The 26,943-nt window shown below is 40.9% G+C and overlaps 1 protein-coding gene across 1 annotated transcript in view; it reads right to left on the bottom strand.

The window, feature by feature from the left end:
* Positions 1-26,943, bottom strand: part of hcn1 (hyperpolarization activated cyclic nucleotide-gated potassium channel 1) — a gene marked incomplete at both ends in the record, with an annotated part of 94,895 nt that overhangs the window by 41,656 nt on the left and 26,296 nt on the right. Inside the window, one exon of the mRNA XM_080756815.1 lies at positions 3,348-3,509. Coding sequence (XP_080612941.1) covers positions 3,348-3,509 — 162 coding nt within the window. The remainder of the gene's footprint in view (positions 1-3,347; positions 3,510-26,943) is intronic.

Genomic DNA, 26,943 nt, shown 5'->3' with positions numbered 1-26,943 from the left:
ATGGCCATTTCAAGGTCTGGGGTTGACAGGAAGGACTTACTTTTGGCAATATTCCCCAACTGGAAGTAACAAGATTAAACAACTCTTGTAACTTGTTTGTTGGGGGGCATATATATGTACTCTATATTTATAACAAATATATGTTTTATTATACATTAAAATATTGTTAAATATTTGAATCTCTATCTCTATTTGTTCTCTTTGGGGCCCATGGAAACAAGAACCGCAAGCTCTTTCTTTGGTGCTATGCTTTTGGACCAATATGTCTGACTGTACCCTGTACTGCATTTTTTTATTGTTTGATAAAATAATCAATCAAAAAACATACAGATTGGTTAAAGTAAGTTTGTATTCATTCCAGGTTCCTGGTTGCAGCTGTAAGGCACCTGACAGCCTTGTAGTGTGCATGATTAATAGCAAACATTCATAATCTTAAATTGCTTTAGGATTTCACCGATAGAGTGGCTATTATGCCACATCTTTTGTAAAAGGATCTTGGTAAAAAGATTAATTATGGCAGTTATGCAGGAAATTACTGCAAAGGATTTTTGATATATAGATGGGGATGTGGGCAACGTTTGCTGGGGTAAATAACACAGGTTAGTCACATCATGTGACCTACTGTAACACATGTGTTATAACATAGTGAATAATTCAGTTAATAACATGAGCCAGTGCCTTAGACTTAGAGCATGCAGTCAGTGAGGTCTGCCTGGGCAGGGGGACAATTGAAGAGACAAGTATTTACAATCAGCATTACCCAGGAGACCCATCCACTCTCAGACCCTCTGAGAGGAGAACCATGGGCTGTTTGACCCCAACTCAGAGAGGGAATGATAGAGAAGGAGGGAGAGAGCCGACAGAGAGCCAAATAATATCGATGAATGCAAGAACGGGGATTGAGGAAAAGAGATCATTCAAAGTGTGTGTGTGTGTGTGTGTGTGTGTGTGTGTGTGTGTGTGTGTGTGTGTGTGTGTGTGTGTGTGGGGGGGGGGGGGCGGGGGGGTTGTTGGCGATCTACAATCGTCTGGCTTGGCTGAAAGTTGTCTGGCTCAGAGCCATCTCAAGGGGTCTGGCTGAGTCAACAGGGACTAGTTCATGTCTGTATTTACAAGGAGAGAAATACAACACTCACAAAACATGTTTTATCTTATATCAAATTGGTCCACAATATGAATATATTGTTATATTGTGTTGGTAACTGTTGTATAAAAGCCAAAATGGCAATAAAATGCTCAAGGTCGTGCTATATTGTGGTTATTGGCATGGCTGTGCAGGACAATGGCACTGCGCTTCATGTTGTGCCTATGCCGAATGTAATGGATTTGACACTAGCTCAAGTACTTTTCTGCATTTACCCTGCCAGATGGCTGCTCAGATGGCTGAACGCGCAGGGGGTTGTTGTTATAGGCGTTACATCTTGCCGTCTCGCTCTGGGACTCTTTGACGTGTAGACTGGGTTTAATGTGCTACTTTACTAGTGGTAAATCCACTATAGATTATGCATTACATTCACCAATTCATACACCGATGGAGGAGGAAACCATGCAAGGCACCAACCTGCTCATCGGGAGCAATTATGGGTTCAGCGTCTTGCTCAAGGACTCTTCGACACAGACTCTGGGGGAGCCCGGGATCGAACTGGGCAACTTACGGCTGCCATCCGGCCATTCTACCGGCCACTCTACCCCTGAGCCACGGCCTACCCTGTACTCTGACTGCCTCTGTACTCACTCAGAAACAGCCGCTCTGAGTTGCAAATATTACTAATCAAGTTGTCTGTGTACACTATACAATGTCAAAATTCACATTTTTACAATGACTTAATGGCATGAACCCTAGCATCCCTATTCTGGCAGCGAACATTCTGCAAAAAAAGGATCAAACATGTCTAGGTGTAGATTTTCTATTTTCGGTGAAGGTTTGAAGTAGCGGCAAAAAGTGAGCAGACCAATTATAGAGGCCTACAGTAAAAGTCCCTGGTCAACAAAATAATAAAATATATAAGTATTTACTTATTTATTAACACACTGCATTCAGACTAGACACAAACTGGTTGGAATAACGTGTTCCTTCCACGTGCTACGTCCAACCGGGGAAACTCCCCCCCCTGTCAGGCTTCAACTCCTCATTCAATTGAAGGAAAGGAAAATAAATATACACACACTCACAACAAAGTCAAAGTGTGATTGGCAATAGGTGGCAATAGGGCCGAAAATAGATCAGGCCTACTTTTACATCAGACTTCAGTACAGTCAAGTCTAGTTGTTTGGGGTGAGAATTGTATGTATGTAAATATGATGTGAGTGTAAGCCAAATAATAACCATATACTTTGAAATCTCAGCACTGAAACACTTCATGTACCGTTCTAAAAACAAAACAGTTGCATAACTGTATGTTTAGCTTCTCTCCCTCTGTTACCTAATGTAATGTCTGCGAAAGGACAACAAGAAACATGAAGCATATTTATTTGTCACAATCCAGGCAAAAGAGGCAAGTGCCCTTTTTTAACTAGGACACATTTTAGAGAGTCATTTTCTTCAATAATACTAGCAACCATAAACCACTTGAACCCCATCATCAGCTCAAGACCCACTTCTACAACATTGCTTTTAATTGATCTTTTATTTTTTATTTTTGTTATTCATGTCCTCACTGTATTGCATTACTGCTTGTTCTTAATGTTGTTGCCTTGCTTTTCTTTTATTCTCCATTTTTCTGTAAAGCACTTTGAGCTGCATTTCATGTCATGAAGTATAGGTGCTATACAAATAAAGTTTTATTTTTTATTATTATTATCCATATTCTGGTGAAGCATTAGCCAAAAATACAGATCTACCAGCTCACAACATGTTGTGGGCTTGTACATCTGTAATTTTGGTAAAGATCGAGATCTAGAGGGGTTTAATTGGTTAAAGGACTTATCTTCGTATAACTGGTCCTCATGATAATGATAAAATACCTTTATAATTGTGTTCTACTCGCTCTGTGTCTCATAGAAGAGCTGTGGGCAGTTCAGAAACCCATCCACATCATCGTTAGGGAGATTTTTTTTAAACAAGATTTAAAATAATAATTATATTTAGTTTTGTATTATTGTGAGAACGGGTTTCTGAACTTTAACTTTAACCAACATGCTGTAGATCTGTATTTTTGGCTAATATTCCACCAGGATATGGATGATGGGGTTCAAGTGGTTTATGGTTGCTAGTATTATTGAAGAAAAGTACTCTCTAAAATGTGAGTTGAAAACAATGGTGACATTTTATCATGAGCATTGATTTATTTCACTGTTCATTAATAGGACAAAATAACAAACAAAGGTGAAGAAAAAGCAATACTTACAACCATACCGTTTAGCGACACCCAGCAATCGGGAGGGAAGTCTTGTAGTAGCGGCACCAGGAACTGTAAACATCCATCCCAGTGACACAGGAGCAGCATCATGCCTATCAAATTAAATATCCTTACCACAGCACTAGCCAGGTCATAGGTCATATGGAAGATCTGCAAGAGGGAAACAACAGAGAACAGAGAGAGAGAGGTTAGTAATGAAAGAGATTTGTGACATTCAGTAACAATCCTTCAGCATTCTATAATGTATATAACATGCTAGTAAGTTAGTAAACGACAAGAGACCTGTTGTGTGGTGCAACAGCTTAAATTTTAGTAATGCATAAGTCTTGACGTAAAGGCCATTTACGCAATTACTAGGCTACGTTTGAAGTGCGAGGTGGTGCAACCACCTCCTGTTCATTAGTTACTCGCGCAAGCAGAGTGCACAAGTACTGTAATCGGCTGCGTATGTCGGCGGTGTCGCTCAGCCAATCAGACCAAGTATGTATTGGTGGCGTCGCTCGGCCAATCAGGGACCAAGTATGCATGCATGGCGGTACATTCCACCAGCCAATGAGAAACCACTGATCTCGATGACGTAACTAAAGTATATTTCAAAATTGGTATAAGGTCAATATGGGGGTATGTATCGGCTGGGTATGTCTGTATGTCAGAGCAGCAGTCGTACCAGCAGTGGTGAGTGCACCTCATGGCGTGCTCTGCTTGCGCACAAGTAGGCCATACATGGCGTACTTGTGTGCAATGCGCAAGTTGGCATCTCTAGTTTGTTTTGCTATTACTTTCACCCTGGCGTCCTTATTTTGGGCATCTTATTTTTCAAATATTATTTCTTTCCACCAACTGTTTCAACTATAGCAAAAGTAGCAAATCTGCAAGCTCACAAGTTTGTGAACTTGTAGACTGGCTAATCTTTCTCGCTTCTTAAGTGGTTTGTGATTTTTGGCACTCCTAAAATCGCTCACATTATGCTAAACCTGTACAAAAGGTGGCAGTGACTCATAAATAGGCTTCTATATAGAATCCTTGACATTCTTTCAGTATATGCTATATGAAGGTAACAAAAATGAAAAGCTGGGCTGCTGGTGATATAGAAGTCCGCCTGAGGAAAGAGAAATTAGTCACTCACAATAACAAACAACTAACTAGGCCAGTCAATCTGTGAGTCGCAGCTAGAGAGATCAGAACTAGTGTATTAGTGGGCTGAACAGAGATGATGTGTGGGTGTTGGTTTTAGACTGACAGTTAAAATGATGTGGCTAATACACTGCTTTGAAGAAGTTATCTTAAGATCAAGTTATATATATACGTGGCAATTTTTCATGATTTCATGAGTGTCTGTATTTTTGATGGTATTGAAAATCATACCGTCGGGATTTCAAAATACCCTGATTTACCGTAATACCTTCATACGGCCCAAACGTATACTCACAGCAGAAGATAAGTCGTCTCTGTTTGGCTACCATGATAATTTGGCTTCCTGCCATGCAATGTATCTGTGAATACCTACAGTATATACACACATACACACAGAAGCTGAGCTATACATAATTCAGCATGGCATCTGTCACAAACAAACTGGCCAGAGTCAGGTAAAGACAGGTACAGCAACGGACACACTATAGCAACTTTTGCTCCCCAGAGTGAATGGAGCAGCTACGTAGGCACTGCAGCAGACAGCGGTGAAATGACATGAGTCAAGTGCTACTGAGATAATGACTGTTTATTCAGAGCAGGAAGGATCTAGAATAGAAAGTCATCAGTGGAGTGAGCAGGCATGCAATGAAAAGAGCTTTCTCCGACATTAGGTCTGAACTGAGTCAATCTGCTCACGCCTGGATGGCTATATTGCTAATTCAGAGCCCATCATTAATGGGAGAAATCCATTACTTCTCCTCTGGTGGGTTATTCCATCATCCTTTTTTTGCCAAAAGCAATAAAAGCAATATGGGGGAAATGGTCAGTGATGACTGGGATTCGCATGATAAATCTGACCTATTGGCCATTTTGTTGAAACCCACTGTATTGTTAAAGGTTTCCTCAAATGAAAGACATTAGTGGATTCAGATAATTGTAATCTATTTTTAAGTTGATGGCACTATTCTCCCCATAACGTCCTCTATTACTAATGTGTGAATTTCAGGATTTTAATAGACCTCTGAATGATGCATTCTTTTTAATAGACTGTTATGGTATGGTGCACAGCACAGCTACTATCATGACAGGTTAATAGTACGTTTTCTTAACCTAACCAAATTAATTGCCAGTAAGGAATGATAACTTTTGTTATTGGTAGGACTTTCTTTTTAGCCTATTCATTATTATTATCATCATCATCATCCAACGTTTGTAGTGTCAAATAAATAACGGGGCCCCTTACCAAGCATTGTACACCTCTGTACAGTTGTTTTATAATCAGCCATCATCATTATGCTAATCAGTATGCATAAACGTGCTGGCACTGTAATTATGCCATCACACAATGAATAATTTCCAGAGTCTATTGCAGATTAACCATATGCCACTTAAGTGATAAATAGCAAAGATCTCTGATCTTTGCTATTATCTATTTTCACTAACTATATATTTAGTTAATTTTGAAAACACATTTTATAAGAGCTCAGGACAGATGAAGAATGCTAGCCTCGTAGTGGCCAGACGCCAATCTGCCTCCGACATATCCACGACCAGGACAGTGTAATACGAGTCTGGCCAAAAGCCAGGCTAGAAGGATGCCTCTACTCAAAAAATGACTAGTTTTACAGACAAAACATGTGTGAAGAACAACACTACTAGCACAATATGCTGTGGACCGACTCGTTAATGGTAGAGCTGACTTGCCACAATGCAATATGTCACATTTAGTGGAACACACTCTGGCCACATACCATTAATAAAGAATGATGGCGGCTTTATGCTTTGGGGTTGCATTACTACAGTGGCTGAGCCTGAACAGCTTGTCAGTACAAAGTCAACTACTGTAATATGAAGCTGAATCAGTCAGCATTAACATGGCTGAACATAAAAGTATTGAAGCGGTTCTTTAGTTTAAGCAATTCTGTAGCAAGTCGATGAAAGACTGCAAGACAATTATTACTAGAGTATAGGAATTTCATGTAGGCCTGCATGACCACCATTGCCCCTCAGTTTGGCCTTATGCCCCTCAAAAACATTATGGTCCACCTGCCCTGCCGGCTGCCGCTGATTTCACTGTTTTCTCCTCCGCCTCTTTCCTGCATGTCAATGTGGTTTTGAGATACCAGTGATTGAAGAATCATCAATCCCGCTGACATCCCATCCCCATGTTCAAAATAATGAGTCCAGGGACTCTGATTAGAGAGGGCTGAGCCTATTACAGTATGACTCTAATTCTAAATACCAGAACAGAATATTTTGTGAAATAAACATATTATTTATTGTCTCCACCAGGCCGAAGGCATGGGGAGAGAGTATGTTTTGCACTCCGTCCGTGTGTGTGTGTGTCCTTCCTGGATGCCAACGACGAACCTCTGCCCCAAATATTCCTCAACGGCCTGTTATAGCGCCACCATGAGGCCGATTTAGGCAAAACACATTTCTGTAGATAACTCGTACACATTTTATCCATACATCACACAATTCGGTATACACTATCTCCATAGTCATGTGATCAACACAGATCTGCACAATTTCCCATCTTCCATCCTGATTGGCTAAGATTGGCTTCCAAAGCTCACATGATTGGTCCGTTTCGAACAAAATGCCACAAATCACAAACAGTGTCCAATTTCCATACACGCACATTTGGCAGAGGACGACATGCCACAATCTTTCCCCCAAATCAGCCTCACGGTGGCGCTATAACAGGCCAATTCCTGTTTTTACGTACAACTTATGTATGCACACTCCCTAGAGGTATGGAAAAACATTTTCCCTGCATCCCTCCACATCTGCCGGTTATAGCGCCACCATGAGGCCGATTTCTGCAAAACACATTGTTTATGTTAGTCGCACAGATTTCATCCAAATCTCACGCAAATCGGTACACATGATCTCTGTAGTCATGTGATCAAGACGAGCCTGTTGGATTTCTCAGATTCTACACTGATTAGCTAAGATTGCCTTCCAAAGTTTTGTACAAATGTCCTGCTCATCCAGAATTCTATCCTCAGAGATGCTATGAGTGATCTGGGTCTGCATTTCCTCAACGAAATGAAGAAAATTGTTGCAAGCAAACAAAAAAACATGTTTATATTACCCCTAAACATTTTGCCAAACATCACACACACTCATATCCTCCAGGTGAAGACCTGTGCCCAGAAAGGCACTTTTTCTAGTTTATTCATGAATTTATTCATGAATTTAGTACTGATAATACTATATATTAAAGATAAAATCATCCCTACCCTAACCCTGAAAAACTAAATATAAAATATTTGACATCCTTGCTGCTGGCATTTGGTATTCATGCCCTCAAACAAACAATGTCAAGTGGCCTTGCCCGTAATCAAAATGAAATTCCAGGCCGGATAGTAAGTACTGCATAAATAATTTCTGGGGACTACAGCACCAGCAGGTGAAAGGTGTGTGTGTGTGTGTGTGTGTGTGTGTGTGTGTGTGTGTGTGTGCATCTGCACAGCTGCGCAACTGCAGGTCCTCCTGATTGACGCACGGCACACACACACACACACACACACACACACACACACACACACACACACACACACACACACACACACACACACACACACACACACACACACACATGCCCTCTTTTAGACGCTAGCGTATTGCAGAGCCATGCTCATAAAAAGGAGAAGTGAGAACTAACTGAAGAATATCTTGCAGAAGCACTTTAACAACAGTGTTGTTACACTTTTGACCGTGTTCAATATTATCATCAAACAAAGTGACAAAGGCTATATGACTCCTTGCAAGCAAATATAAGAACCTGGGCAAGTTCTGTTGAGATGTTCTATCGAGGTGGTTTAACATACCGGTATAGGTAGTCCACGATTAATGTGTATGGACCTGCAGGGCTTACATCTTAATCTTAACTAGAACTCCACTCTGTCAAGTGCCTACTTGCTTGTTGCACCCAAGTAGGCCATAAATGCACCGCCATGCGACTTCTCAGCCTCGGCGGAGTCTGTGCTGTCCTGGGTCGGGCCTCTGTCCAGAGCTTCCCCCTCATCTTCTCTCAAAGTAGGGAAGGCTTGCCTGGTGGCGGTGACGCTACCGGGCTTCTCTCTGGGGAAGGGTACTGCATCACTCTCTCCACATGAGTCAGCCTGTGACAGGGTAGGCTCTGGGCATCTGGCCATTCTGTGAATGTTGTCGATGAGACTCTTGCTATATTCCCTGTGGTCCAATTTCGATTACTCTCGTATTATATGTCTTTATCTCATCTCTGATCTTAAAGACATGAATAAAATATCCTGGAAAGCCAATCCAACGCCGTCAATCTTTCTCAGATGTTTCAGTGACCTTCTCTTCCGATCCAGAAGAACTTCAACTATTTTTATTTTTATTGTATTCTATTTTTGCCCTGTGAAGCACTTTGCGCTACATTTATGTATGAAAGGTGCTATACAAATAAAGTTTATTATTATTATTATTATTATTATTATTTCCTGGGAGCATGACACCACTTTCCCCCCACGAGTTTGCTATATTGAGTCTATATTCAAACTAATATCTTCTACATTTCTCACAGCGGTAATTTCCTTCTTTAATGTCAACAATCTTATCCTTGCAGTCCTCATGGGGACATTCCTGGTATATGAACTTTTCCTTACGAATGTCCATGATTGTTGCCACGCCTCTAGACTCACTGCACTGTTTGAATGTCCTGTACACTGTATGTCATTGAAGGCCATCTTCAATTAAGCAATATTACACGAGAGGGTGTGGGTTAACGTGATTATTGCCACGACAGGGATGCGGTCAGGAACGACACGAAGTCGAGTTCCGCAAGCATCACTGAATTGTAATTTGTAAGTTGATTAGCGGTATTTGATGCGTATCTGCCGTAGCAGCATATAATCCACCCGACACTGAAACATATCATCATTACGTCACCATCGAAAACCAATTATACCCTGGCATTGGTACATATCTTCATCACGTCATATGCTGGTATGGGACATACGCATCGTAGCATGACGAAAAACATTACTTGCACGGTCTCGTGGCAGCGTATGACGTAATGATTACTTGTGCTTGATATGGCAGTGGTGTCAGATTACATACATAGGGGCATTACCTTTAATCCACCCGACACTGAAACATATCATTACATCACCATCGATAACCAATTATACCCTGGCATTGGTACATATCTTCATCACGTCATATGCTCATATGCTGCTTCGGGATATACGCATCGTAGAACCTGATGAAAAACATCGCCCGCTCTGCTTGCGCAAGTAATAAACCACCACAACCAGCGGGCAGATACTCTACTGAATTATCGGGTCGAGGCCTATACAAATACTTGAAATACAAGCCCTTAACACCACCCCATTTACAGTACAACATAAATGATACGTAACAAACAGACAACTAATAGGGTCGGCCCACCAAGGCATATGCCTGGTACGTCCTGTGGCCAGTCCAGTCCACCCCTGCGAACGGGTATGGGCTAGTATTCTATAATTGGACCTCACAGAACATCATTAGACATTAGCTTACGATAGAATAGACCTTTGTCATGGCAGCTTTTACCACAAACAAACTGTACAAGTAAAGGGTTCCCCCAGTGTGTGTGATTTCTCACATCAGATATTGACAAGCTTTTGCTACAAAGCTGTACAACTAAAGGTTTTCACAAATATTGACATGTACTGAAAGGTGTTCCATTCAGGTTGAACAGAGTCAGGTTGCTGCTATTGTGCTTGTCAGCTCACTGAAAAGAGCTTACCCTACTATTATATTTCATTTTGAAGTGAAAAAGGGTATGTTATAAAAATGCATGTTATTGCACAGTATATATACTGTAGGTGTATTGATTTCCTGAGTGGGTTCCACTTCCAATGAATCAGAACAACTGTACAAAGTTGGAAAGAGAGAGAGAGAGAGAGAGAGAGAGAGAGAGAGAGAGAGAGAGAGGGAGGGAAAGAGGGAGGGACAGACAGACAGACAGACAGACAGACAGACAGACAGACAGACAGACAGACAGACAGACAGACAGACAGACAGACAGACAGACAGACAGACAGACAGACAGACAGACAGACAGACAGACAGACAGACAGAGAGACAGAGAGAGAGAGAAACAGACAGAGAGACAGAGAGAGAGAGGGAGAGAGATAAAGAAAGAAAGAAAGAAAGAAAGAAAGAAAGAAAGAAAGAAAGAAAGAAAGAAAGAAAGAAAGAAAGAAAGAAAGAAAGAAAGAAAGAAAGAAAGAAAGACAGAAAGAAAGAAAGACAGAGACAGAGATAGAGACACACAGATAGAGAGAGAAAGAGAGAGAGATAGAGAGAGACATACACATACAGTATAGGCTATTCCTGGATGTGTTGTTCTGGCTTAATAATTTATGTGTTTACCAGCCAACATTTTTTTTGGCAAAGTCCCTTGAAACTCTGGACATGTCATTATAGCCTGTGACAATCGTATAACCTCTGTGCACCAGTGACGCTGGCCGGCCACACAAAGAGCAGAGCAGAGGACAAGAAGCTGTGCTGATGCTCAGATATGATTCAGCTCATCCACAGGGAGATGCAGTGCACGGCCCTGGAAGGCTAAAATTAGCCACAACTAAGCATACAGGATGGCTGTCGCAAAGCAGGCTAGTAGGTACCCATCCTGCTGCATACATCTTTATTCTTGTTTTAGCAGTGATATGTATGCACGCACACACGTTGGGGGAACAAGAGAAACAAGACAGCAAAACATGTATACTCTAAGAAGCTACAGAATTCCAGGATAATGGGACAACGCTGAAACACAGGAAGTGGCACTTTAGCCCTATTTGAATTGCAAATATTTCACACGAGACAGAAATAGAGGGTCGGGGGAAGAGAGCTCGTCTTCACTCTCTAGAAAACACCACAAAAGAGACGTCAAAAGAGAGAAGGAGGAAAGTAAAACAACGCTGATGAGGCTTACTCTCAACTGTTGACTGAGCTTCAGCTTTGATTACAGTATGTCTGCAGAGGCCCTGTCAAGTTCCCTCCCAGGGACCATTTCACGTCACCTGGATTTAAAAAAAAACCTTCTTGGCCATGCTGTCTCATTGGGAGAGGAGACAGACGCTGTGGAAAGTAGGACTGTTTTACATATTTCAGTATTTTTGTCTGAAGGTTCAGACTGTTTCATCACCAGTAAGAAGAGGTAGTGGCAACATTTTGGGCCGGTTTTTGAGGGGCGATGATGTACGATGATTAGAGCGCTCCTCACTTCACAAGGGTGTGATATTTTATTATAGGAACGTACCCTGTAAAAATGTCACTGATTAAAGATATGACCAAAACGCTCATTTCGAAAATAGACCATGAGATTTGGGAAAATCTGATTTGGCTTTGGGTCTGTTCTAAACACAATGGTTCACAGTTCACACTGCACTCTGTGAGGTCTGTCTCCACAACAAAGCTGTCATTATCAAACAATTCCCTGTGTTCCTCAAACTAAGTACTGTAGATTCTAATGAGAGATGGCAAGATTACTGGGAATAATACGACTGTACATACAATGACAATAACAACATCACTCCATCTGCATTGATACAAAGAGACTAATGCATCCACACTCGTCTCTGCGTGATATGCCAAACAGAATTGTACATGTACAACCTCCCCATAATCCCTATAATTAAGGCGGTTATCTCACACTGAACCCCGTGTGGGAGCGAACAAGGAGAGAAAAAAGTGAGAGTGAATGAGAAGAAACAGACAGAGGCAAACACAGGAGGAGGAGCTCGAGTTCCTCAGCGATGATGTTACAGTACGTTGACAGATCATGACATAAGCACAGGTCCCCCTGTCAGGCTATGAACACATGGGGGATAGGTGTTAGATGGATGCAGAGGAGCATTGCTACAGTATAGATAGAGCACCGATGTCTGACGTCAATATCGGTAGAGGGCGTTCCAGTCCACGGAACTTTTACTTTTTATTGTCTCCACCAGGCCGAAGGCATGGGGAGAGAGTATGTTTTATTGTCTCCACCAGGCCGAAGGCATGGGGACAGAGTATGTTTTATTGTCTCCACCAGGCCGAAGGCATGGGGACAGAGTATGTTTTGCACTCTGTCCGTGCGTGTGTCCGTCTGTCCGTCCGTCCGCCCATCTGTCCGTCTGTGTACAGCTAATCTCCGGCACCATTAACCCAGTCTGTGCCAAATTTTGCACACACACTCCCTGGATGCCAACGATGAACCTCTGCCCTCTGTCTTTTGAAAAACATTTTTTTTGCTATTACTCCACCCTCCACACCCCATAGGGGGATTTTAGATTTTAGCCTCATATAAGAACTGTGATTGAAAAATAGGCAAATCATCCCGGCAGTTTCACTCATATATGGATAATATGAAGAATCAACTGACTGTGAGAAAACGCTAATGTTACTGCTGCTGAATTAGTTATATTTCCACTAGAAACAGACTCAAATATGAGTGACTGACTGTCATAAACGATACAGAGACACCTCCCGACAATATCGCCGGGGCAGTTTGTTTATTTTTGGACCCCAATGCTTATAATGAGACGATTTTAAGATGACCCCATGTTATTCTCCATAGAGAAAGACTTCCATGAACCAGGGGTTGAGCGACACTCTATACTGCTGCATGCCTGTCCCCCGAGTTTTACATAGTTACCTGACCGCAAATTGCAATTATTTTTTGCCTTATCGTTAGAATTGTTAATAATCGTTAGAATTGTTAAAAGAATCCGGATGCACTGAACAGAAATCATTATTTCCACTTTGTTGGCCATAGTAGATTATTTATTTTCGATTGTTGCTACTGATGTCAGTCATTTTCTTGTATATTTCAGTAATAGGCTTTTATAAGCTACTTATCGGCCCTGTGCAATTCGTGTTTACAAAGCCTAAAATGCAAACAGAAATGTAATTCTTATTTTATAGTTCCAATTTTCATTGCTAAAAAACACAATTTAATCATTCATCGCAATTATTTGACAATTAATCATCAAATACAATTACATGATAGTGAGTGACAGACAGAGAGACAGCTCTAAAAGTTGTATAAGCCTGCGTTCACTGAAAGGGTTAGAATGCATCGTCGTCACTGTGCTCTCCCACTAAGCTCTCATAACAGCATGACAGTAGGCACTAGGTAGTATTGACACAAAGCCAAAAGCCCCATCAATGCTCTCAACCAGCAATGGCACAATGCTAGCTTAAAATTAAGTCCATCAAGCTTAAAATTGACCTTATGGGTCAAAAGTCGGCACAACCTTCTAATACGGAAGTGTTTAATGGCCGAGACGAGACGTGACAGTGTTGCAAGGTTATGCATTGGTCTTGTTCAGCCAGCAGTGCACTGATTAACATTTTGATTCTCCGCATCTATCCATTTAGCAGTACTGTACAAGAGTATTCTTAACCTTTTGAAATGGATTACACCGTCAGACACCCATTTGATACCTTTTTTTAAGCCAAACTAAATGGTAACATCCTGACCCGTAAGGCTCCATTTTGAACCCCTAGTGGTCGATGGACCTGACATTAAGAATCAATGCCGTATATAGTATGATATGTAACCATAGGAAATTAGCATACTGTATGGCAAGACATGTCAGTTCATGATGCATTGACCCTGACAGGAATGTCAGGTCGCGGCAAACATTCAATCATTGCAAGGTCATAAAGGGATTACATGATACAATGTAATTTATAGTTTTATATGCGGCAGAGGGATTACTACTAACACCAATAGTAATACAACATTCAAGAAATATAGTAAGTTCATCAACAACTACTGTAATGAATATTGCAAATGTTTTACTGTTGATTGATCACATAATTCCTTATTTTATCCACTGTTTGACTGCTCATATTTCCCCATACAACTGTTCACACATTGACCACGTTTATTGGATTAATCCTGCTATGTTACAATTACAAGACTATGCAAATCTGGTCCATCCAAGTGCAAAAACGCAGGCAAAACGTAAAGCTTTTGCAGCTCTTTAGTGAACTGAAAATACATTTTGTGGGAGACAGACTTCATCGATTTTGCCAATTTATTTTATTTCTTTATTTCATTTATCAGCTCAAATTCCATTATTCAATTTTATTATTTATTATTTATTATTTTTATTATTATTATTCATCACTTTCAATTTCACTTGTTTATGTTGTATAGGTTCTCTCTCACCTTGCCAATATGGCCTGTATAGTGATTAATCCCAATATACTTCCTTAATATGATACAGATAATTAATAATTAATCAACTCATCATACAATAAGTGTAAAAGAAAAACCTAAAAACAGAAATGATTGGATGAAATTGGTATCCCGATCTGAAAATGTGTTTTCTGTTTACTAAAGAGCTGGAGAGACGGGGAGACCCCCATTACGGAACAAACTATCTATAGCAAAGACTGGTCGGTCTAGTGTCCCTATTCTGGTAAGTATCAGATCTACATGCTCACATTGTGTGTCCTGTTCTTGTACAATAGATCGGCTATTTTCAGCAAAATGTATTTAGTGTAGAGGGACTAGCGGACATAATAGTTCCCTGGGGTACCCTGCATGGTCAACTATTTAAAAAGTATATACTGTTCAAAGTGATTCATGCATATATAGGTTTTAATATTCAAGTCTATATGTCACTGAATCATACCAGGAGAAAGTCTGTTTGACACCCTTTGACTGCCATCATATAGGAATATATGATTGCCAATATATAATCATCAAGCTGCGCAGTGCAGAGCGCACCCCTGTTTTCATCTTCACATTAGCCAGTGTGTGACCTCGATCTGTCTAACATAACCACTTCCCTATTTTGGTACATGTTGTTCTAATTACGTTTGATAAAAAAAATATGATATGCTGTTTTCAAATACGTATACAATAGGGTTTACGTGGTTATAGGCTATCCAGGATTAACAAGGCTCTAATTTGAAGGGATTAAAGCCCCACCGGTGGCTATTACATAGAATGATGACAAAACTGCTTCCAGGAAAATCTGGAATTCTCCGGGTTAAAGGGATTTTCAATATAGAATATAGATATGAAAGATATATATATATCACGGCCCCCTCATGCATCAGAATGTGAGAGAGTTCTTGTAAAGGGTGAGGGGGCTGTGATTTTTCCATTACCGTACTTTTTTCATTAATTTATATATACTAGACCTTACCCGTTCTGAATATATGAACACCAAATTATTATACAGAGTGGGTAATGCGATGTAATAGATCACATTAGTGATTGGGAGGGAGTTGTCCTGGCTCGCTATAGCGCACGCCGCACGTAGGCTACGCCATCGCAAACATAGCGGAGTTATGCCCAGAAAAGTGTTTTTGCAATAAACGTTTTTAAATTCTGCATTTGCGGTGCCCCCTATGGATGAAAATGGAATTGCTTTGGGCTCTCCATTGATTAAACCACCCTCGACATGTGGATTGGACATTCAGTTTGTGATTTGTGTAATTTTTTGTTAAACAGGCCCCTCCCACTAACTTTGGAAGTGGATTACAGCTGAACGATATGGAGTATGAAAATTCTGAGTGGAAGAGCCAAAAGTGTGTTTTGAATAAATGGCAGGAAATCTATCCCGACACAAATGGGCGTGGCCAATATGAGAGATGCATTACGACCCAAGGAATCCAGGGAAAGTGAATTTAGATTTTGGGACCTACGGTTCCAGTTATAAGGCGAGATGTAAAGTGGGCTGTTATAGCGCCACCATGAGGCCGAACGATGTATTTATGTATTACATTAATTGTAATAATTATTATGAACCTCCCCTCCAAGTTTTGAATTAATTATTAATTAATAATTTGTTAAATATTCTATATATATATATTTAATATATTTAAGTGAATTATCCCTTTAATGTCATCTTGTAAATGTGCATGTGTATCTCTCAAAATTACAGTTGAACTGAGATTTAAAAAGGGGATTGTCCATAAATAATTTAAGAATTGATAAAGGAAAAGACAATGTTTCATAATATGAATTTGCCACTTAAAACATGTCATATTTTGTCATACAAAAGCTGTTCTACAACCTCAAAACCACGCATATATATATATATATATATATATAGTCAATTCTTACAATTTGTTAAAGCTTTTTGAGAATGTTTTTGAAACAATGTTGAAACCCCATGAACTCTAGCATCCTTATTCTTGTGAAGCATTGTGATCTCGTAGAGCAGCTATTTTCTGTAAATAGATAAAAGGAGGGGACCCTGTACAGTAGGGTTTAAGCGATTAAAGCAGAATTGAATAGTTATTCATTTGGTGATGAAATTGTTTTGTAATCAACAATATATTTCTGAAAAGCCATCAAATGATAATGTTGTGTGCAGTGGAATAAGACTAAGCGATGTGTGTTCGGTCAGTGAAGTGACAGAAATTATACGTTCTCACAATCACTGTAACGTTGAACACTTACAAGCTCTTCTCCTTTCACTCGGCTCTAAAGCAGAGCGTTTTAGTTAATGGGAGCGCACAGTAATTTGTAGTCAGAGACTTAATTAAAAGCCAGCAAACGATCGATAGGACCTTATAGTGTGGGGAGAAAACATGGAGCGATCCATTAAGAACACACAGCAGGGTTCGTTTTGGACGGAAAACCATTATGTCGTCACTGCATGTTTTCACTAAGTGATATGAATTATCTGTGATTAGAGAGTGAGACAGAGAATTACACCAAAGTAGCTAGGCTACTGTAATTCATCACATAAGAAATGAAAGAAATAACAGAAATGTCACATTTGGAATTGACTCAGTTTAGGAACCAGTGTGTTGTTGTTATTTGTGTTTATCATAAACACAGTTTATGTAAGGATTCAATCCTATATTAAAATTGGACCAGCTGACCGACCTCTGGCGTCACTCAGACATAACCATGAATAAGCCCCATATGTCCATACTGTAAACTGTATATAGGCAGAACCAAGGCCTAGGAACAAATTGACGTAATGTTCTTTACCCTGCAATTCCAGCTGGCAGATTCGTCACACTCGGCCTCAAACTGCAGCTGGATTGGAGTCAATGGAGCTGAGTTGACAAGCATATGAACACACTATTTCTGAATGATTGAGACCATTGTTGTAAAATACTCGCTTCTGGAAAATTAAAGAAGACATATAACACATCATTGCCTGCTGTGTTGCTTTTCGATGTGTACATTGTGTCATTTTATAGAGGTATCTAAAGAGCACGTACGTTTACGCACCGTTTCCCGTCTGGCAAATATCGTGATACCTGCTGCTGTTTAGATACCTCAATAAAATAATGTGCTGTGCACATCGAAAGTAAAGTTATTAGAAAACAACCTGTTATCACAGGTTGTTTCACTGATATGTTTTCTTTTATTTTCCTGAACCGAATATATGAGAAAGGTTGCAATCGTTCATAAATAGACTATAGTGTTCATAAACTGGTCCAGCCGGCTCTATCCACATGGGCCGCGGACCTTATGGGCCGTGAGACTGAACAAAAAAACAAAAACTAAGTGTGGAAAAAGCCTCAAACGAGGCAGCCCCAGTCCTTTGAGCGTCAACAAAAGACATGCCAGTCTTCCACAGTGGAGCCGGCTTGCTGAAGTTGTCTGTCTGCAGCAAGCCCCCAGTGAGGCTCTCCAACGTTAAGGCGCTCGGCCCTAGTGGTAAGAGCGGGAACTCTAGACGGACCCGTGGAGTTATGACGAGGAAACCATGTGAAGGGGTTTAACATTGAGCGCTTGTTTGCACTTGAAGTAGACGGTTCTTCCGGGTGCTTCAAAACGCCACTGAGCAACTTCCACTGAAATTAATAGTGGGGGGGCTGGGCAGTCACTCCGGTTCAGTCTCTATCCTTGTAATACTCTATGGTCTGCAGTCAACCGGCTTAAAAACGGCCGGGCCCCCCCCACCCACCTCCTCACCCTCCCCACCCTCGCTGTGTGTTCTGCATTTGTTGTGGTGGAATCCCCATGTGTTTGTTGTGGTGGATGCACGTGAACAACAGAGAGAGGAGAGCAACAATGCTTGGATTTCTAAACTTTCTACGAGTAGTGCACACACCACGCGCACGGAGCCGCTGAAGAATCGTCCCCCCTGGGTTGTAAGCCAGAGATACGTCACTGCCAGCAGTGGCCCCTGCAGCTATATATATATATACCCCATGTGCACATATAAACATCAAAGGGGGCTTCAGCCCTTGCCCTTTTATCCGTCTGTAAACAACTGCCCTTTCCAGACCACGAATGCAGCATTTACTACAGTATGGTGAAAGAAATGCAAATGCCACACTCCTTTCCATGCCATGCCGGAAGGCAGCATTCAGGAGAATTGCTTTTTTCCGAAGTCTCCTGAACGTGAACAGAGTATTTTGCGCTGAACTAATTTGTTTAGAAATCCATGTCGTACACCGCATCTCCACTAGCTTGCACCCGAAAATAGATGATCTACGCGTTGTGAGCTTGTAGATCTGCTATTTTCGCTATTTTTGCCCTCTTAACGGGATTTCAGCCCCTGCCCCTCCGCACGTCCCTGCTCTCATTGATAAACAGAGTTCACATTCAAGGCAATATCACCTTTTAACTTCACTTAGTTTTAGCTGTGTATAAATATCATCAATTGTGCCGATTAGTGATTTGTTATAGTTATAGTCCGAGCAGCAGTATTATTGACTTAGGAATGGAACAAAAAGGGCAGGTATTCCCTCCTGTATTTTAACATCAGTTATTATGGTGGTACTTGGAGAGCCAAATATTTTCTTAGGTGGTTTCTTAAGCGCTCACAATAAAGGGCTCTGTGTCTGTCTGTCTGTCTGTCTGCCTGCCTGTTTGGAGCACAGAATGGTTTGTAGCATGACCTATTGACCCCTGCAGATCATTGGGGTCATTCACACTGAACAGTCAGCTAATGGGGCCGCATTGAGGTCAAACACACACACACACACACACACACACGCATGCACACGCGCACACTGCACCGCTCAAGTTCACACGAGTGATATATATATATATATATATATTTTTTTTTCCTTGGGTTTTTAAAGGCATACATTCAAGTTATTATTATTATGGGCAGATGCTTCAAATATTCTTCAAAGACACAGTGGTGATTTCAATGCTATAAACCTCCAAACTGCTTGTACACCACACACACACCAACAACCCCCCCCCCCCTCACACACACACACACACACACACACACACACACACAGTCTGATCGTACTGTTGAGCACATCACATTGGAGCGTTTGCCTCACTATAGTGCCTCTGCTCTCTCTCTCTGCCGTGCATCTATTTTGGTCGTGTGAGCGTGATAACCTCAACACTTCTGCTCAGCCATGATCTGTGCACTTGGGAGCAGCAGCATCAACCAGGCTCCACAAGATCCACATGCTTTTATACTTGGGACTACTGTGGACCTTAAACCAGTTATTCTCAAATATGTTTTATTTTAAGGACCTCCAGTTTGCCACAGGCCACCATTTGAAAAAAATTGCTATCTCTGGGACTCCGATCTACACTGTGGGATGGCATGTTTAAAACCTCACCGAATTTAGTGTTTCGGAGCCACTTGGAATTGCTGAACTCGATTCACTTCAGAGGGCCATTTCAAGCCACACCTCAGATTTAACTAGAAATATACAGCAACATACCATTTGCATCGGTGTCTGTCCAGACTCATAAGGTCAGTTCATCTTTGAATTAGTCATGAAATTCCCTCAAGGGCAAGGCAAGGTATAAAAAGGTGTGTTGAGATAGAGTTGGAAACGTAGAAATGTACTTCAAGTGGTACAGTGTGATTTGTTTATGTCAGGTGAAGGGTGCCAGTCTCCAGGCATTCATTTTACATATAGGAGTCTAATGCGACGCATTGGTAGGGAGAAATGCATCAATGCGAATGATTTCAATCTGACCAATCCTTTCCAGGATCATGCATAGAAGCAGAAATATATTCCATATAGGGGCATTAGGAGGAATAAACTAAATTTATGTATGTGCTAGGAAAAGGTTGAATAAGCATGCTCTATCGATTTGTGCATGTAATCTGAGACATGGTAACAAAATAATAACATCAGCTAAAAAGAAAACATGTACGCAACAAGCTTGTCGTCTCTGGATGCATCATAATCACTGTACAGTGCAACATTCATTTAGCAAGCTGTTATAGTACTCGTGTTTCACAGTCAGACAATGAAGCTTATTGAACCTGCTAGTTGCTGGCACAATCAAAAGTAACCTAATCGTTTTTGAAGGTTCAAGGATACATTTAAAATGGTGTTGTTGGCTCAATATTCCAAATTCAAATGCCCATACAGTACTTCTCACTAACCCTTTTCTGTTACAGTAAAAACAAAATCCCACTTGTGTTTTGCAAGAACATTATTAAGCATCACACATATGCTGTCATACGACAAATGTGAAAATAGCCAATATACAGTATATGCCTGTGAGCTTGTAGATTAGTTTTTTTAAAGCTCATGAAATGTAGAAGACCTAGTCATACATGAGTCATACTGAGGACCTAGTCAGGCACGTGCAGAGGGGGGGCTATGGGGGCTTGAGCACCTGCCCTTTTGCAGAAAGTGCCCTTTCTCAAACAAAAAAGGGGGGGCAAATAAGGGCTTATGTGAGGGCCAAAAAGGGCTTGTGTGGGGGGGCAATAAGGGCTTATGTGTGGGGGCAAATAAGGGCTTGTGTGGGGGGCAATAAGGGCTTATGTGGGGGCCAATAAGGGCTTGTGTGGGGGACCAATAAGTGCCATTGGCCCTTCAAGACGAACATTTGAGAAGTCATGATAAATTCCACTATCATAATGAATTATCTTTTAATCTGCCATCAGTCAGTTTTAGTTTCAGACTAATGAGAACATTGCTTATTTTACTGTCCAATGACATGAAATGGCACAAGGGAAGGAATCCTTTTCTGGAGTTTGAGCCCCTGCTCCCCCAGTGCTCTCTGCACGGGCCTGGACCTAGTCCTGATTGGCTGCCACACTCGCTGCTGTCATGTATTGGTTACTCAGGTCACCAGGAAACAGGTAACAGGAAGCAGGTAAAATAAATCTTTAGAGACACCCAATGTTATGTAACGTAATGTTATGATTGAGACCGGCCGGTTGAGAGGAGCGTTCGTTACTAAATAAACAAACCAGTGCTTCTTCTTCTACCTGACAAATATCACCATGTGATCATTTCTTGTTTATTGACAATTTTCTTCTTCAATTTTCTCTGCTGTTATGACATGCCCAAAATAGGGATACCCACATTGATTTAACCACTTTCAACATCCTGGGGGTTGAGGCCAAGACACAGACGTGGAGATAACTGAGGGAAGGGGTGGGGGGCAGATCTAAAGCACGCTATAACATCTACCCCAGGCACAGCTGCATGCCACCACAACCCAGAAACAGGCCCCAGAATCCATTCTACCATGCTAATTATAGCAGAGAAAAAATTACCACATGTAAAATATTTATAGGAAGAGAGAAAGCCATGACATCTCGTGGATTTGTAGGCTGGGCTATCAGCCAACACTCAGCATGCCAATCATTCTTATTCTGTTTGGTTGCAAACAATGCAGGTAGTGAGTGAGTGATTCCATTTCTGGACATAAATATGTTCTTTTGAAAGGTTCTATAGAATGTATCAGTGATGCATCAAATATATTTTATAACCTTTGTTTCTTGGATTGTTTGACTATCCTCATGTTAAGTATTGTATTTTGTGGGTCATGGCTGGCTCTTGCAACGACAAATAATGGGGAGCGGAGACCTATGTAAAAGTAGTATAACAAGCTTTATTTAATAATACTCATTCAAGACTCAACTAATTAAGCCTAAGGCATGTACTAAAAGTAGTAACATAACAAAAACCTAAAGATCCAAAGAGGTGCAGAGTTAGTACATCAGCAGTAGTGTGGATGGAAAGTATAAATGAAGACTTAAAGTAACAAAAGACATGGAGAACTGAATGAGGCTGTGGAAGACAACAGGAGTGTCTTCCCTGGATCTGGTGTAAACAGACCATATTTACATGCCGGCCATCTTGCCATTAAGTTAATGGCAGGGTGGCAACTAGCCGCAATTTGCAATTGACAGCCCATACATCCAGACAGAAAAGTCCTATCTGATTGTATTAAATGTCAAACTCACCAACATTGCAGCTGTACGAAAAGCTTAATTTATTCTCTGTCTATCTGCAAAGTGTTCGTTTCATAAAATTCCACCGTAGACATGTTAGGAGCGACTTTCTGTCAAATTCCTTGCAGGTGATTATTTTTGATTAGTGTTGGAGTTTGGAAGCGCTCGCTTTCCTGCATGGAGGCAGTGGCCCAGGTGCTCTCCAATGAGCCATCAAGTCGGAATGCAGGGCTGCCACACCCTGCTCACCTAGGTGATTAGTAGCACAGGCAATAGAGCGTCGCAGTCCCGCCTCCTTTCAGAACAATGAGGGTACGGGAAGAGAATTTCCCATACATTTTACCATAGACGTTTCAGAAAGTATTTACTGCCTCGGACAAAGTCGAATCGGCTCCTGACAAATCATAACAATAAACCATTTTTTTGGGGCCAAACAAATAATTAGAAAGGAGAAAAAAAGTGCAGGGTACAACACTGACGGGGGGTAGGACCAAGTCTCATGGGATTTGGGATTTGTTTATAAACATTTTGGTATTTGTTTATAAACATTTGTGATTTGTTTATAAACATTTTTGATTTGTTTATAAACATCTGTGATTTGTTTATAAACATTTTGGGATTTGTTTATAAACATTTGGGATTTGTTTTCAAACATTTGGGATTTGTTTATAAACATTTGGGATTTGTAAGTCTCATGGGGGGGGTAGGACCACTTCCAGTTGACCTGTAGTAAGTCTCATGGTCGGGGGGGTAGGACCAAGTCTCATGGGATTTGTGATTTGTTTATAAACATTTTGGTATTTGTTTATAAACATTTGTGATTTGTTTATAAACATTTGTGATTTGTTTATAAACTTCTGTGATTTGTTTATAAACATTTTGGGATTTGTTTATAAACATTTGTGATTTGTTTACAAACATTTGGGATTTGTTTACAAACATTTGGGATTTGTAAGTCTCATGGGGGGGGTAGGACCACTTCCAGTTGACCTGTAGTAAGTCTCATGGTCGGGGGGGTAGGACCAAGTCTCATGGGATTTGGGATTTGTTTATAAACATTTTGGTATTTGTTTATAAACATTTGTGATTTGTTTATAAACATTTGTGATTTGTTTATAAACATTTGGGATTTGTTTACAAACATTTGGGATTTGTTTATAAACATTTGGGATTTGTAAGTCTCATGGGGGGGGTAGGACCACAGTACACTTTTAAATAAATACTTTCTGAAAAAAAGTGATTGAAATTCTCTTCAGGTGCCCTTGTCATTCTGAAAGGGGGCGGGACTGCAACGCACTATCCCTTCCCAATGCCCTCTCCAGTCTCCATATAAGCAAGTGGGGCATCGCATGTGATAAGAGAAGAAGGTGGGGTTGGATAGGCCTCACGCTCCGGAAGCCCAATACCAGCATCACGAGACAAGCCCTTAAATGGAACCCACAAGCCACAAGGCACAAGAAAGCGGGGAAGACCAAAGAACACAAAGGACCTTGTCCTTGAGACTGACATCAAGCAGTGTGGAGTTGTGGACTGACATGGAAAAAGACGGCCCAGTATAGAGGACTCTGGTGGACTGTAGCCATTAGCCAACGGCCTATATGCTCATTAAAAAGAGCGATAGGCATAAGTAAACATCACATGTGTGAGTTAGTGATACTACATTTAATAAGAGGACATGGTTGAGGCTATTATGATGTACAAACAGTAGGCTATAGGCTGAAAGGAGGAATGCATATAACTCCTATTGCGGTACAGTACTTGGTGAAGCTTTCATGCAGAGTAAACATGGATTCTAAAGCCAGCTAATTTGATTTCCCAAACAAGCTTAGCTTAGCTAGTAATTGTTTTGGAACAGGTGAGAGCTAGTTAAGCTCATTGAAGATTGAATGAATTATGAAGAGCTCTCCTCCAATTAACTGCAATCTACCCTGCCGTCAAGATGGAGCACAAACTGGATTTGGATTAGGAATTGATAAAGAGGAAAGCTGATTGATGGAGATGGGCTTTAAGACAAGGTGTGTGTGTGTGTGTGTGTGTGTGTGTGTGTGTGTGTGTGTGTACAGTGTACATTATGTGTACAGTGTCCTATACCATCGCCAGAGTCTACATTTCTCAATGGAATGAGTAGATGACTCCAACCACTGCAGATGTACTAGTTATATTGTATACAGAGTGGTTAAAACATGTCATTCTGTAAAATAATTTACAGGTTGCAGCTTTAAATTAAATGATTAAGCTGCAGTGATCAAATTTGGGTGATGAGATGAGATGAAGGATCTTTAAGCTCTCCATTTTCATATTTTCCTGTATTGTTAAGAGATTGTAAACCCGAAGTCCGATTATACCAGGTTGTATTTGTAAAATTGCAATTTTTCTTGAAACTAAATTGTTCTCGAAATGAAAGTGAAAGCTACCATTTAACACGTGAGACAATAGTATGTGTTAGAACAGTTCAGGCAACAACTAGATTTATACTTCCGTGCAGCGGACATAGCAGACCTAAAAGCTCACACACGACGTTCGTTGTGAGCTTGTAGATCTACTACTCCTGGCATGTGACACCGTCCTACGAGGGAGTATAAATGAAGCCTGAGACAGATAGTGTTGGTATAGGGTTCAAGAGATACGAAGAGAGACAAAGACACACAGAGATAGCAACAGATTGCTGGCGAGCGAGCAGCGGAGGGGAGCGAGAACTAGAAGAAGGGGGGCTTGTTATTTGCTGAGGAGACAGTCGGGGAGGATTAGTTCTCATGTGAGGGAAAGAAGAGCGGTTTGAGTGGATTGCACAGCATAACCTACTGCATTCCTGTAAACACTGGCAAGATTAACTCTACTACCTAATACCAGCAAATACAGTAAGAAAAAGTAGTGGCATGCACCTTCATAGAGAGTGCTATGATTAATGAACATCGCACTAAACTTCTTTGGCTCATAATCACAGTGCTTATAGCCCCAAACTCTCTCATGTCAAGGACCACCAAATGAATATGCATTTGGCTGTGGACCCCCATCTGAAATAAATAAATCAAGTTCAGAAGGGTCTGAATGTCTTTGGGGAAGACTGGTCTGTCTGTGTATTTATTTATTTCTCCCTAACAAACAAACAAAATAAAAATGCGTCCTGACGGGGCCACAGCTCAACTCTTTGGCGATTGGTTCATACTGGAATATCCCGATTGGTAAGACTTTCAACCGAGAAAACACAGCATGTCTATAGCATCACCAGACCCTGAATGCCAGGCTAGCGATTCAGGGGCTGGAGCCAGGCTAGGAAAGCATATGCATTCATTCATTTTAACCACTTTGACTGAAGCCCTATTTTATACTTTGCTGTATGACAGTGTTATGCGAAAATATTCCATCTAAAAGCTTCGGCCTATACCTACTTATTGCATCGCAATACGAGCTTGCAGATCAGCTATTTCTGCAATTATTGATTGATTGATTGATTTTTTAAGTTTCGTTTTTAAAATTAAAGAATATTTTGGAATACTATTTATAATTCTTTGTAAATAGGGACGCCTGGTTGTCAGTAGTTATGTCACTACAGTGGGTGCGGCCTCATGTACGTAATAGCAGTGCAGAGAGCTTATATCATTCAACCCTTATTCATCTCCCAGAACATTAAACTCTGGAAATGAGACTTAATGCTTCACTAGTTGCTTTAGTAATTAATTAACTGATGCACGGCATCATTACAATATCTCTGTTCAAGCGTCCCAACCTAATTTAACAAACAAGGCCTCATCATGTGCCTTAATATGGAGATTCAGAGTCAATCTGAGGTACTAGGGAGAGGTTCCTGTTGGGAGCTGTATGTCTTCACCGGCGTCTACCAGGGATTCCAATCTTTAGCAGTCTTTGTAGCTCACAAATACAAATATAGCTACACATTAAACATACGTGCACACACAGGCACACATTATACCAAGGAACAGAAATAACCCAGATTAGCCTAATCTCTGCACTTTAGCCTTCCCCAGGTCTATATCTGTCCTCCTATGTCTGGTTACTGTACCATACACACCATCCATCAGAGGAATAGTAATCACTGGGGGACTCCCAAGAGATGGACAACAATCCGCAGTTAATAATTTCACTCACAATTTCCTTTTTTTGTGTAGGGGTAAAGCAATTCAAAATATTCTATTACTGTAGGTGATAAATTGTGCTGAAAATATCTTCCACAGTTCACTGCACTGTACCCTTTATCGATTTGTTTTTTAACACAGGGGTGCTGGAACAGCGATGCTGCATCAGTGCCAAAGTTTATCTCCCATTGTGCTAGGTAAAATAAATGTAGAGGCAGAACCCAGACATGT

This window comes from Protomyctophum bolini (assembly GCF_963924005.1).
Source record: "Protomyctophum bolini genome assembly, chromosome: 22".
In the NCBI taxonomy this organism is placed as follows: Eukaryota; Metazoa; Chordata; class Actinopteri; order Myctophiformes; family Myctophidae; genus Protomyctophum; species Protomyctophum bolini.
The sequence above is the reverse complement of the archived record's forward strand: the minus strand, read 5'-3'. Positions and strand labels throughout refer to the sequence as shown.